At 36.8% G+C, this 13,822-nt stretch overlaps 2 protein-coding genes across 2 annotated transcripts in view; both read left to right on the top strand.

Annotated features, from left to right (window-relative positions):
* The window catches only part of LOC145669677 (uncharacterized), a 429,650-nt gene that overhangs the window by 6,390 nt on the left and 409,438 nt on the right, over positions 1-13,822 (top strand). The gene's annotated exons all lie outside the window — the stretch shown is intronic.
* Positions 1-13,822, top strand: part of LOC145669676 (beta-mannosidase-like) — a 186,983-nt gene that overhangs the window by 162,754 nt on the left and 10,407 nt on the right. Inside the window, exon 16 of the mRNA XM_081737932.1 lies at positions 2,170-2,277. Within this exon, the coding sequence (XP_081594058.1) occupies positions 2,170-2,277 (108 nt within the window). The remainder of the gene's footprint in view (positions 1-2,169; positions 2,278-13,822) is intronic.

Raw genomic sequence — 13,822 nt, 5'->3', positions numbered from 1 at the left:
TGTGTTTAATTCAGATCAAAGCGGCTTTCAGTTGGAGATACACAGTGGTCGTACTTTGGCTTTACATGGTTCAAAACGTGCCGAGGAAGCTATACAACCTGTGAGTTCAACAACTCACAGTAACACCATTCAACCGAAGTTCTTTGCAAGGTGAGTTACTTTCGCCTTAATTCATGGTCTTACAGAAACTCTGTCGATAATTTGGTCCCCGTGTACTATGTTCCGTCCTGCAAATGTATATGTAGAGGTGTCATACCCAAGCAAGGTTATCAAAGAACACTTTCGTCTGTGGGTGCAGACTGCAGAATATGCAGTTTCTTCATACAAAAACAATTGTGTGCTTCTGTTAGATTCGTGGACCGGACGCTGTGAGCAGATTGTGCTGGATGTCACGCCGGATGGGATAGACATGATATTACGTATGATACCAAAGGGACTCGCAGATCACTTACAACCACTCGATGTATGTAATTTTCGAATGTCGAAGCAGTTTGTGCGACGATTCGCAGATTGAATGATATTGGAATTATATGATTAAATGTGCATGCTAGAAACAACATTAGAAGTTTACAATCACTTATACATGACCAATTTTCGTCTCCACCATTTGATCATGCCTTGCAGTATGCATGATACAAAGCCAGATATTACAGACCACACACCGCATTTTAAAACACCAGTTGGTTACTGTTTCAACATGCATGTGCCTCCAACATATAATACGCGTGGACTGGTTGCTATCATCAGGTGTTCCTTGTGCAAGCTATCATTGTGCTTACAGCATTTCATCCATGACTACCATTTTTGTGACAATTATGTTCATGACATAAAACAAAACAGTAGAAAGATATTTTGTATAAATTGTATACGTAAGTCTTATTACATAAAGAGTATACACACTATATTTTGAATATATATATATATATATATATATATATATATATATATATATATATATGATACATTCAAGAACTGCGTTTTCTGAATTGATCACCCTCTGCAATATGTCCCAAGACTTGGCCACATTCGTGAATAAAGATTGTTCACACACTATCCTACGTTCGTGTTTCTTGCTTAATACAAGACAGATAAACCTTCTGCACTTCAAAGAACAAAGTTGTACATTTGACTCATATGTCCTCTCGCAGGATGTCATGCTAATGGTTAGCGGACTGTTGTTATTTGTGTGTTTACAGAAACACAATGGGATATCATCTAGTGTTCGAAATATCGGTGCCGTTTTCCAACATTAACCTATGTGTATCTCTAAAGCGTAACTAGTTTTAGCCTTGATAAAAGGGTGTTGTGGCCGATATACAAAAACATGTACGTCCTACTTTTGGGTCCCTTATTCACTGCAGGATTTTCAAGCAAATCGGAGAGTGACATTTGAAAACCCTTGCTTGTTAAAGATCCTAAATAGCGTATCGTATCTTCCTTACAGTTGCTTAGAAGGTTGCCGAACCGATGATGTGGATTTGTGTACATACAAACGTAACTCAGCTTTCTATATAAGATGTAAACATTTAGACAGAACGTATGAAGTCAGCTAGGCTTTCCCGTGATTAAACAATATTTTTTTCACTGAGATTCGAAATCTAGACGATAAATTACTTAGTGATCATTTAATAATTTTCTCAGTCTTTAAGAATAAATAAATATCGTTGCTATTTCTTTACTTCTCTTTTAAACTCTGTATCATTATAAACAACACGAATAAGAAACTCTAGTCTTTCGATTCTAGTTCCTTTCCTATTATGAAGTAGACAACTTTTACATTAAAGACATTCACGATTTTATTTACGTTTAGCAGCTATCTTTTGATTCGTTTAATATTATCTCAGATTGAGATATGTACGTCATAGTTTCTCTGGATTGCACATTGGGTCATAATGCAGTAGGCCATTTATATTATTACTAATAAGTGTACTGTGTTCGATTGTTTTACGTAAGATATGTATGTTTTTCTTCGATGTTAATACTTTTCATTCTTTGTGAGCACATGGACACTAGCGTACGGACTTAACATTTAGACATTTCATCATATTTTTCTGTCGTGAAAATAATGTAAAATTACTTGTAATATCCGATAATTGTAGACTAAAGAAGTAAACACTGGAAATTAAATGTAGACATAATAGATTTACGTATTTCTCCTATTATTTATAGACACCACAAGAAGAGCCTATCAATCAGATGATATATATCGGAGATAATAAAGAAGATGAACAGATGAATTTAACAAAGCCAAAAGCCGTCGATTCGAACCTCGGCCAGGTACTAATGTTCTTTCTTAAGTGAAATTATAGATCACAGTTGTTCATCTTGAAATATCTGTTTACTTATGTCCAGGGGTAAAAGTGGATCTGAAAAGGTAGGAGGACGCATAATATCACACCGTCCCCCTTGCCTATCTTTCTCCATTGTAATTTTATTAAGAACTGGGGGGACACCATAGATAGTCTCTGAAACTGGGGTAACGGATTTCCACGCGTATTCCCTCACTTTTACCCTTGCTTAGGCGAAGATAATGTAATTGAAATCTTTATTTTTTCTAGTGCGGATCCTAAGATAGTTTTGCGAACCGAAGATGATCTCTTCTTCGTGTGGTTTCCTTTCTGCCTTTTCCTCTATCAGCGAGTGACCCAAAATGACCAAGCATGCTGTTTCTTCTTTTTTCTTTAGTACGTCTTCATCCCTTAATAAAGCTAATTGCTATGGAGTCTGCTCTACAGAATTAAGCTAAAAATCAATGTATGACGCTACTCTTCTCTCTAACCAATGATAGCTGTTGTTGGTTAAATCTTACGTTCAAATATGTAGTTAATGACGGGAAAACTTTAGACTTCAGTGTCAGCGTTAGTATTTTGACAACCGATACTAAATGTAAGACTTAATTCACAAAACGCACGTCTATTAACCATATAATTATGAGCCTTATTGATGGGAGAGGTAATTAAATTTTATTTAGCAATGCTACTTTAAAGTGGCCCTTTCTCTGGTGACACAAAATATACCAAATCTAGCACCACAACTAAATAGACCACTTAAACTTATTCTTTTGTTTATTTGAAACCCCCAGAAAGGTATAAAATGCTGAGCTAGTTAAAATGGAACTTCTTTGCTTTTCTTCTGATTGGTACAAAGAAAAATGAGCCACCCAAGTTTATTCTTTCGTTTATTTGAGTAGCACAAAATGGTACAGAAATATTGAGCTAGTTAAAATAGACCTTCTTCGCTTTTTGTGGTTGGTACAAAACTAAATGAGTTACCCAAATTTATTCCTTCGTTTATTTGATTAGTACAAAATGGTACTTCCTTTTTTTCTGATTGCTACAAAACTGAATAAATCACACAAATTTATTCCTTCGTTTATTTCAGTACTACAAAAGATATAAAATTCTGAGTTAGTTAAAAATGGCCCTCCTTCGCTTTTTCTGGTTAGTACAAACTTATTCCTTCGTTTATTTAAATAACACAAAAAGATATAAAATACTGAGTTAGTTAAAATGGCATTTTTCGTTGGTACCAAATTGAATAGATCACTCAAATTTATTCCTTCGTTTATTTGAGTAGCATAAAATAGTACAGAAATAGAGCTAGTTAAAATAGACCTTCTTCGCTTTTTTTCGTGGTTGGTACAAACCTAAATGGGCGACTCAAATTTATACCTTCGTTTATTTGAGTAGTACAAAATGTACATAAAAACTGAGTCTTTTTCGCTTTTTTCTGCTTAATACAAATTTATTCATCTGTTCCTTTGTGTAGCACAAAAATACTCAGCTACTTATACACAGCTAGAAAATGGACATTCACTTTTCTCGTGGGCATAAAACGTAGAACAATTTATTCTTTCGTTTGTTGGAGTGGTACAAAAGTACATAAATTTTGAGTCAGTACTTTGGGGCATATAGTAGTTGGTAATCTATATTAAATGTGGAAACAGCACCTCAATATATTGCTACGTTTAAGGGATATTGGGTTCCCTTAAACATTGGGTACTACATGTCCCAAAGTACTGACCATCGACCTTTGACCTCGATAGTCAGTACTTTTGGGACATGTAGTACTTGATGATTTATCACTAAATGTGGAAACAGCACCTCAATATGTTGCTCCGTTTACGAGTTATTTGACCTGTGACCTCGATGGTCAATACTTTTGGGACATGTATTTGATGACCTATCACTAAATGTGGAAACAGCATCTCAACATGTGACTCCGTTTACGAGTTATTTGACCTTTGACCTCGATCGTCATTACTCTTGGGACATGTTGTACTTGATGTCCTATTACTAAATGTGGAAACAGCACCTCAATATTTTGACTCCGTTTACAAGTTATTTGACCCTCATCTCGATGGTTAGTACTTTTACGACATGTAGTACTAGATGAATGTTTATATAATTTCTGCTATTTTACATAGAGGTTAATAAAAGGGAATGAATACACTCCTACTATTGATACGTATTCTCTGACTAAATGTGGAAACAGCACCTCAATACGTGCCTCCGTTTTCGAGTTATTAGGTTTTAAGTATTTTGACCTTTGACCTCGATGGTTAGTATTTTTGGAACTTGTAGTAGTTGATGACCATTTGCTAAATGTCGAAATACCACCTCAATACGTGGCTCCGTTCTCGAGTTATTAGGTTTTAAGTATTTTGATATTTGACCTCGATGGTCATAATTTTTCGAACTTGTAGTAGTAGATGACTAATTACTAAATATGGAAACACCACCTCAATATGTGGCTCCGTTTCGGAGTTATTGGGTTTTAAGTATTTTGACCTTTGACCTCGATGGTCAAAACTTTTGGGTCATGTAGCTGTTGATGACCAATTGCTAAATGTGGAAACACCACCTAAATATGTGGCTCCGTTTTCGAGTTATTAGGTTTTAAGTATTTTGACCTTTGACCTCGATGATCAGTATTTTTGGAACTTGTAGTAGTTGATGACCAATTATTAAATGTAGAAACACCACCTCAATATGTTGCTCCGTTTCAGAGTTATTAGGTTTTAAGTATTTTGACCTTTGACCCCGATGGTCAGTATTTTTAGAACTTGTAGTAGTTGATGACCAATTGCTAAATGTGGAAACACCACCTCAATATGTGGCTCCGTTTTCTATTTATTAGGTTTTAAGTATTTTGACCTTTGAACTCGATGGTCAACACTTTTGGGACATGTGCTCTTTGATGATCAATTACTAAATGTGGGAACAGCACCTCGATATGTTGCTTCGTTTACGAGTTTGACCTTTGTTCACGATGGTCAGTAGTTTGGTGACATGCTTGTGTCATTTCAGCTATGTTAAATTAGGGGTTGGGGACGAAATCTGTGCTACGTTAAAATAGGGGTGTAGAATGTGTTCATAAATTTCTGCTATGTTAAAATAGAGAGTTAAACGAATACAGCCCTGCTATGTTAAATAGTTGTGTGTTCGTAATCTTATGTACTCTCTGTGACATTTGACTTTGCTATGTTACATAGGTATTCATTGTCCGCTATGTTTATAGTTAAAATAGGGGTTGAAAAATGCTCATAAAAGGGAATAAATACACCCCTGCTATGTTTCGTAGTCTTATGTATTCTCTGCTCTGCTTTGTGTTCGTAGTCTTATATAATTTCTGTTATGTTAAATAGAGTTTGGAAAATAAGCCATACTCTTTTACCAGTTCTGCTATGTTTAAATAGGGGTGGAACGAATACAGCCCTACTATGTTAAATAGTTGTGTGTTCGTAGTCTTATGTACACCGCCTTTGCTATGTTACATAGGTGTTCATTGTCTGCTATGTTTATAGTTAAAATAGGGGTTGAAAAATGCTGATAAAAGGGAATGAATACACCCCTGCTATTTTTCGTAGTCTTATGTTTTCTCTGCTCTGCTATGTGTTCGTAGTCTTGTGTAATTTCTGATAGGGGTTGGAAAGTACGCTCATAAAAGAGAACGAGTACACCCCGAACATGTGCTCATAAAAGAGAATGAATACACCCCTATAATGGAGGTCGTAAAAGATCATGGTTGGACGGTACGTGGGTCATAGCGTATCGTGCTACACTGGAAAATTGAGTCCTTGCTCTCAGGAGACCCTGAAAAAAAGCGATTTTTCAGCTACCGGGTGTCAGGTGACGCCACCCTTCTGTAGGCATTATACACTACCCTTTCATTAAATCCAAATCCAAAAGGCACGGTAGCTCAGTGTTAGAGCACTTACTCTTTGTGCATAGGATCCCAGGTCAAGTAAGTTCGTGGCAGACAATATCGTGTCCATGGATTTTCCCGGGGTACTCCCATTTCCTCCCACATTATCATTCCACGAATCCCGAAAACTTTTTGAGAAAGGAAAAAACATCGATAAACGAAAAACGGAAAAAATTCGAAAAACGAAAAACGAAAAATTTTCTAAGTAACGAAAAACGGATTTTTTTCAAAAAACGAAATTTTTTTTGAAATATCGTAAAACGAAAAAAACGAAAATTGAAACTTAAAAAAATCGAAAACAGATTTTTTTGAAAAAAGACCATCCCTAGTTTAACCCGGGACCCCATGCACCAGAGTTGAACGCTCTACCACTGAGCCACCGCAGCCCCGGACCAACATTTTTGTTTGATTAAACCAAATAATAGTTTTTCTTATTGAATATACTCAGGTTCTTTTTTAACGACAGAAATAATTGTGTTATATTGTCCAAATTCTTTTCTCTGTATCAGGAACTAGACAAATTTGTAGTATAACACAGTGAATACTATTAAAACCCAGCTTAGATTTTGCTTGAAACCGACTGCGCCATTATTGAAACCCAAAGTTAAGTATACACACAATATACACTTAAATTCTTCCGTGAACGTTTATTCTTTATATGTACCTTTTAGTACTCTGTACTCAATACAATATTTATTCACAAGTATATTAATCCTTTCGTATTTCCTCAAACAGTACCTTATATCAATATCTTCATAACCTAAATCTTCATAATCTCTTCTTAATATATATCTTGTTTATTTTCACATGCTATAACCTACTTTCTCAAATATATATATCAGTATGTGCCTGATTTACAAGCACTTTGTGCCTTGTTCAAATATCTAACAAATACCTAAACACTGTTAACAAATGCTTCGCTGATACATAGAAGAAAACAGAGCACTCACTCACTAAGGTACAATTACAAAAATTACATATAGAAATGTTAGTTTAAATCACATTACTTTAATCACATTACTTTAAAATGACGCATTAAACTTCACTGATTTCTTCTAGCCATGCTAGGATTGTCTTTTGAATACTCGTATCACGCGAAAGTGTAAAATTACTCAAGTGTATAAAGAATAACAAAATATGAGTCTAAAAAATTATTCTCGCCGTTGGTATACGTATGAGCGCCACGCTCACATTTGTGACATACTAGTTTTTACAGTGCTTGATCTTCAAATGATCTGGTTGCGTAGGCACAGTGGCTACATCCTTTAACAACAGAAGGTACAAAAGACAGCTAGAAATAATTTCACGATGCTACTGTTAGTAGAGAAATGAACAAGTTTTCCAGCAAGTGAGCGCCGCGCTCACACGTACACCAACCGAGAGTTAAAAATTACAAAATTGATAGTAACACAATAGTAACAAAATTACATATCTACATAGTTTTACTTTTTAACAATTTTACAATCATACATCTATGTAATTTATTTTCACTGAAAACAGTTTTGTTAACTCAGTGGGAGATATGCTACCATTTATTGTCAAAAGTTTATGAGGGTATTGGTTCGTTTTCTGAATGTCCTTGTGAAAGCTTACGCGTTTTATGACAGTCCGGGATCCGATCCTTTATGTCCCGTTTCTGGGAAGACACTTTATGACACATCTATGAGTGTCCTGGGTTCGATCCTTTATGGCCTGGACGTCTCCTTTGGGTTTTAATAGCGATTCCGAGCTTCTACCAAAGCCGGCCATTTAACCACTGGACAGCACGGTTCAGAGTTCCGGTCAGAACATTCTGGAAAATTGACATAAAGACTGATTCTAATCGTGTTCCTATGCCGATACAATTTAATAATGCGAAAATTATTACGTTGTATAGGCATTAAATTATTGATGCTGGAAAGACAAAGTAGATTAGATTCTTTTAAACTCTAAAACATAAATTTAAATAATGGCGATTATTTTGGTAGAAGGATATATACGACTTTTACGTTTTCACTTTAATTAACAACACTGAAACTACACTAACATAAATTAAATTATACACTGGCACTTTGATTCAAATAATTAAATATGATAATTCGATTTTACAATGGGCCCAATTATTTTCATTACGATCGCGGAAGACGCGGGAGTCGTCAGCTACCAGTTGAATTTCACTATATTGTATGTTTTTAATTGGTTCACACTTTCATTTGTCAGTCACTCTGATGCGGAAGAAAGATGATTTCTGGCAATTCCAGGAAGATGCTCCTGAATTTGGAAGTGAGATTTCCTTGCTATCCATTTTATCTTATTTTGGGCGATCTTGAAATTAACATGAAAGGAACGTTCCGAAGGCTGCGTCTTGAACGATTTGTAGTTATTATTAAGTGTCGCACATTATTTTAAAATAGTTTACGATTATTTTAATTTATGTATATTGACATGAACAACTTATTAATTTGATTATCGTTGCACGGTTGGTACATTAGAGCTAGTTGGTCTAAACACTATTACGTTCACATTTACATGTTGTTGTCAGATTCGTTGCACCAATCAGACTAACTTGGTCCCCCCCGCGGATATTTGTGCTTCTACCCAGCGGAGAGGCTAGCAATGCAACCTGTTGTTGTCGGAGCTAAAACTAACCATGAGAGCCTATAGACAGGAATGCTTGGAGACGAAGTTTTCTTTCTGCGCTAGATTCTAGCACCTTATTTTTGGGAAGCGAGAGGGTCCACCAAGACTTCCGTCTCAGACGCAATGCACAGACACACATATATGCATATTTGTCTGTTGGCGAGGGGAAAAAATCTTAGAAATGCTTTTATATGAGTTTCATTTAAAAGGTTACAATTTTCTTAAATAACATTCGATGAGTTGGACTATATGGTTACATAGACGCTCGACAAGACGTTTGTTTTAGGGAACTGAAAAACAAACAGGACCCTCCAACACTGATCACTCCACTATTATCGCCAACTTTCTTCCATTGGTCTTCAAAGGGTTAACATTCATGAAGTTCTCTTACGATAAAAGAGATGCAGCAAAATTTTGAAAGTCCACTAGGAAGTACGATAACGAACATGTGGGCCATGCAAAACGAATTTCCGTTTGCAGTTGGGCCATGATTTTAATAAAGTTTTTCAATTTCTTTTATTGTTCTTCTTATATTTTATTTTAGAAAATATTTAAGTGCCAAAATTTTAAACTCATCAAAATACAAACAAATTTTTTACCAATATCTTTCAAAATAGTATATTAGATTATTTAAATAATTAATTAGTGGTATTGTTTACTATTAAACACAAAGATCTGTCCAGAAATGGCATCCAGCATGTCTTTGATGATTGTGCGAAACGTTGGGACATGTGTACTAAATGTGGTACGGACTATTTTGAAAAAGACAATCATTTGGAGGACGCAAAAGCAGGACACATATTCGCTAGACAGTTTTACAATTCATAAAGGAAGAGCAATAAGAAGACAAAATTGGAATATTAGTCTATACGTCTTTGTAGCGGCAAATCAATTACGAATATCGCATCATCATCTGCAATGTGACAAGTGTTATGAAGTCCTTTGCGATAAATACACGTGTCTGATTGTCTTGAATGTGGAGCTATGGAGAGATTTAAGAAAAAGAATAGATATTGGCCAAGGTGACAAATAAGATTGGAATTCGTTACTACATTTCGAACTGTCGCTTGTACCTGTTTCAGAAAAAAATATCTTGAGTGTTTAGAACATGGTTACATCACACTATACTAGAAATTAAATGATAATTACGAACAATTCATAACACAATTGGAAATTGAATTCGTTTTGTCCTTGATAAGTCTTTACTAATGGAATATTATCTCGTATTAAGAAAATGACAATCACACCAGAGTAAAGCGTCTATCAAAGCAACATGTCAAGTACAAGTGTGCCGATAAGTTATCAGTGAACAATGGTCAATGTGTTCATCGTAGCCTTGTGCCCAATACATCATTGATGGCGTGCGTACTGGATGTACACAGTAAGGCATGCTTAACATTATGTTTATTAGCCGTAATAAGTCAAAGCTATAGAGCGTATTCAAAATGGGTGTAAGCCCATTAAATATCATTCGTCTACTTGCAGCCTATTTTCCTGTTGTGAACATGCCAGAACCACCTCCAAACAGAGCAGAGCCAGGTCTTATAAATTACCTCCGAGAACTAATCAATGACGTTGTAGATGGAGTCATGCCAATATACAACGAAGTCGTTTCTGTACATTTTAACATGAATGAGGATGTCATGGAACCAAATACCATCACCGACTCTGGAGAATTGGATGCACCTTACTAGGATTATGTGCGAAGGTGAGTATTGGGGACCTGCGGTAATTTGAGTAGTGCGTTTGTGGACTTGGAATAAAGAGGAAAGCCGTTGAATTCTGGAAGAGGGGAAATCGAAAGAGGTTGTCGTTAAAGTCCGTTATGCGACACTACAAGAGGGTAATGTCCCGTTGGGAAAAGCAAGCCTCTTCTGGCGGAACACGCAAAGACAAATTGTGTGAGGTATCGCATTCCGTGCTTTAGAACGTTCAAACTGCCTTATGTGCACATTTATCGGTGGATGTTGTCGATCTGCAGCGGTGGTCTCTCAAGGCCAGTCAGAAACATAACCTGGCTACATTTACGGACTCAAAAACGTGTTTGTGGGCTTTTAAGCGGACACACAGTATTGTTTCACGTAAAGTGACCAAACTTATAGCACAATCACAAATCGGACACACCCCACATGAAACAGCACACCCACATCTTCATTCAATTTGTACAGAATGTCATTGATGCCGTTGGTGCTAATCATGTGTTTAATTCAGATGAAAGCGGCTTTCAGTTGGAGATACACAGTGGTCGTACTTTGGCTTTACATGGTTCAAAATGTGCCGACTAAGCTATACAATATGTGAGTAACACCATTCAACCGATGTTCTCTGCAAACAGTGAGTTACTTTCGCCTTAATTCATGGTCTTAGAGAAACTCAGTGGATAATTTGGTCCCTGTGTACTATGTTCCGTCCTGCAAATGTGTATGTAGTGACGTCAAACTTAAGTTAGGTTACCAAAGAACAATTTTGTCTGTGGGTGCAGAATGTGCAGTTTCTTCATACAAAAACAATTGTGTGCTTCTGTTAGATTCGTGGACCGGACGCTGTGAGCAGACTGTGCTGGATGTCACGCCGGATGGAATAGACATGATATTACGTATGATACCAAAGGGACTAGTAGATCACTTACAACCACTCGATGTATATAGTTTTCGAATGTCGAAGCAGTTTGTGCGACTATTCGCAGATTGAATGGTATTGGAATCATATGTCTTAAATGTGCATGCTCGAAACAACATTATAAGTTTACAATCACTTATACATGACCAATTTTCGTCTCCACCATTTGATCATGCCTTGCAGTATGCATGATACAAAGCCGGATATTACAGACCACACACCGCATTTTGAAACACCAGTTGGTTACTGTTTCAACATGCATGTGCCTCCAACATATAATACGCGTGGACTGGTTGCTATCATGTGCCTTGTGCAAGCGATCATTGTGCTTACAGCATTTCTTCCATGACTACCACTTCTGTGAAAACTATGTACATGACATAAAAGAAAACAGTAGAATGATATTTTGTATAAATTGTATACGTAAGTATTTTTACATAAAGAGTATAGACACTATATCTTGAATATATATATATGATACATTCAAGGACTGTGTTTCCTGAATTGATCACCCTCTCCAATATGTCCCAAGACTTAGCCACGTTCGTGAATAAAGATTCTTCACGCACTAACCCACGTTCGTATTTCTTGCTTAATACAAGACAGGTAAACCTTCTGCTGTCCAGAGAACTAAGTTGCGCATTTGACTCATACGGTACGTGACGTTTGGGCGCCGCCGTTTGGGCGCGGACGTTTGGGCCCCGCCGTTTGGGCACTGGACGTTTGGGCGCGAAGCCATTTGGGCGCCAGACGTTTGGGCGCGAGTTAAAATGTCGTTATGTTAGGCGCTGAGTACTAAGTTCGAATCAAGATATCACAAGGTGTCTACTGTAGTGGAAGTCCTTGAATTATACTGGATTTTGTTTTACATACTAGAAATACTGGAATTTCAAAATTATAAAAACTGAATTAACAATTAAATTTTGTAAATTTAAGTTTCAACGAAAGTTAAGTGTGCTTTTTATTTCATAACTTTTCAAGCCAAATGTAAGTAGACCAGACTACATATGATTGACTGCATTACATACATAGTGAGCCTATTCCATTAAAAAAGTTAAAGCAGGCCTTATACTGTAGTTACGCAATAAGTGTCAGTAGCGTAGCGTGGTATTCCGAAATGGGGATGCCAAAGTTAGTCACTTGTGCGATACAATACTGCTGCAATCAGCAATACGAGAGGAAAAATATGATAACGAGGAAATATGGGATTATAAAAAAATTACGGGGCCAGGCTACCCTAATTGGTAGCCTAGTGGGGCATACAGAAGCAAATGCGTGGATTACGTTAGAAGCTAACAAGCAATTGTCTCAGCTTCTTCTTGCCACTACCGTTGTGACGAGAAAACTTGCCCCATTGTTGAATGAACATTGTTTTCCGTATACTTCGTTCCATTCATTTCTTTTTCGGGGGAAGCTTCTTTCTCTTTCTTCACATACCATCCCTCAATCTCGTTATATAAATAATGTCGCCCCTAGAAATTTGTCATCTTGGGTCCGGAACTCAGTGTATACTATATCATTTGAAGATGTAGAAAGCACTTAAAACAACTCAGGGGGCCTGTTTCTGTGTGTCTATTTTGCTGTCAGATATCCAGACTCGAAGGGTCCAAACAATCTTTGCGAGGAACGGGGAGTGCTGGCTCTCTTGGCCTACCAGATCGGTGACCGTAATTCTACATAATGCTTTATATCTATGCTTGTGTGTGAGCTCCCTCAGAGTTTCTTGCTATGTCACTGGGCATACTATGTATTTGTGATGAAGATTAAAAGTTTGCATTTAATTACGATTACAATTACGATGCATTTAATTAGGACTAAAGCATAACCCTTTTTATACTATTATTTACATAACCGACGTGCTTCAAAAAGGCATTGAACTAGCCATTTCTGTTTTGTTCTATTTCCTTGCAGTTCGCACTCGTACGTTCTGTGTTGCTTAGTTCAAAATAGATAGAGTTGGAAATACTTGAGAATATGCCAGCTTATATCTAAAGCAAAATGTAGAGTTGCGAGGGGTGAAGAGGAGTGAGAAAGCAAGTAGTTGAGCATGCGCATTCGACAGAAAGCAGACGAAAACCCCAATTCTTGTAGTAGGCCTGGATGCCCAAGGAACATAGCGTACAAGAGGAAACAATAAATGTGCATTTGAGTGACGCGCATGCGTAGGTTCCGCTTGTCAAAGTAAAGCGAGAGAGCGCATTCAGAAGATTGCAGTGGAAATAATTGTGATAATTACAAGCAAACAATTTATATATAATGAAATACGTACTTTTTTAACAGGGAATGCCGGGCGTACTGGCGTTCCCTTATGCTACGCCGCTGATAAGTGTGAATGTCAAACACATTTCTAGTGGCTAAATGACCAATATATGTACAC

This window comes from Thermobia domestica, chromosome 14, assembly GCF_964235325.1.
Source record: "Thermobia domestica chromosome 14, izTheDome1.hap1.1, whole genome shotgun sequence".
NCBI classification, from domain to species: domain Eukaryota; kingdom Metazoa; phylum Arthropoda; class Insecta; order Zygentoma; family Lepismatidae; genus Thermobia; species Thermobia domestica.
The sequence above is the reverse complement of the archived record's forward strand: the minus strand, read 5'-3'. Positions and strand labels throughout refer to the sequence as shown.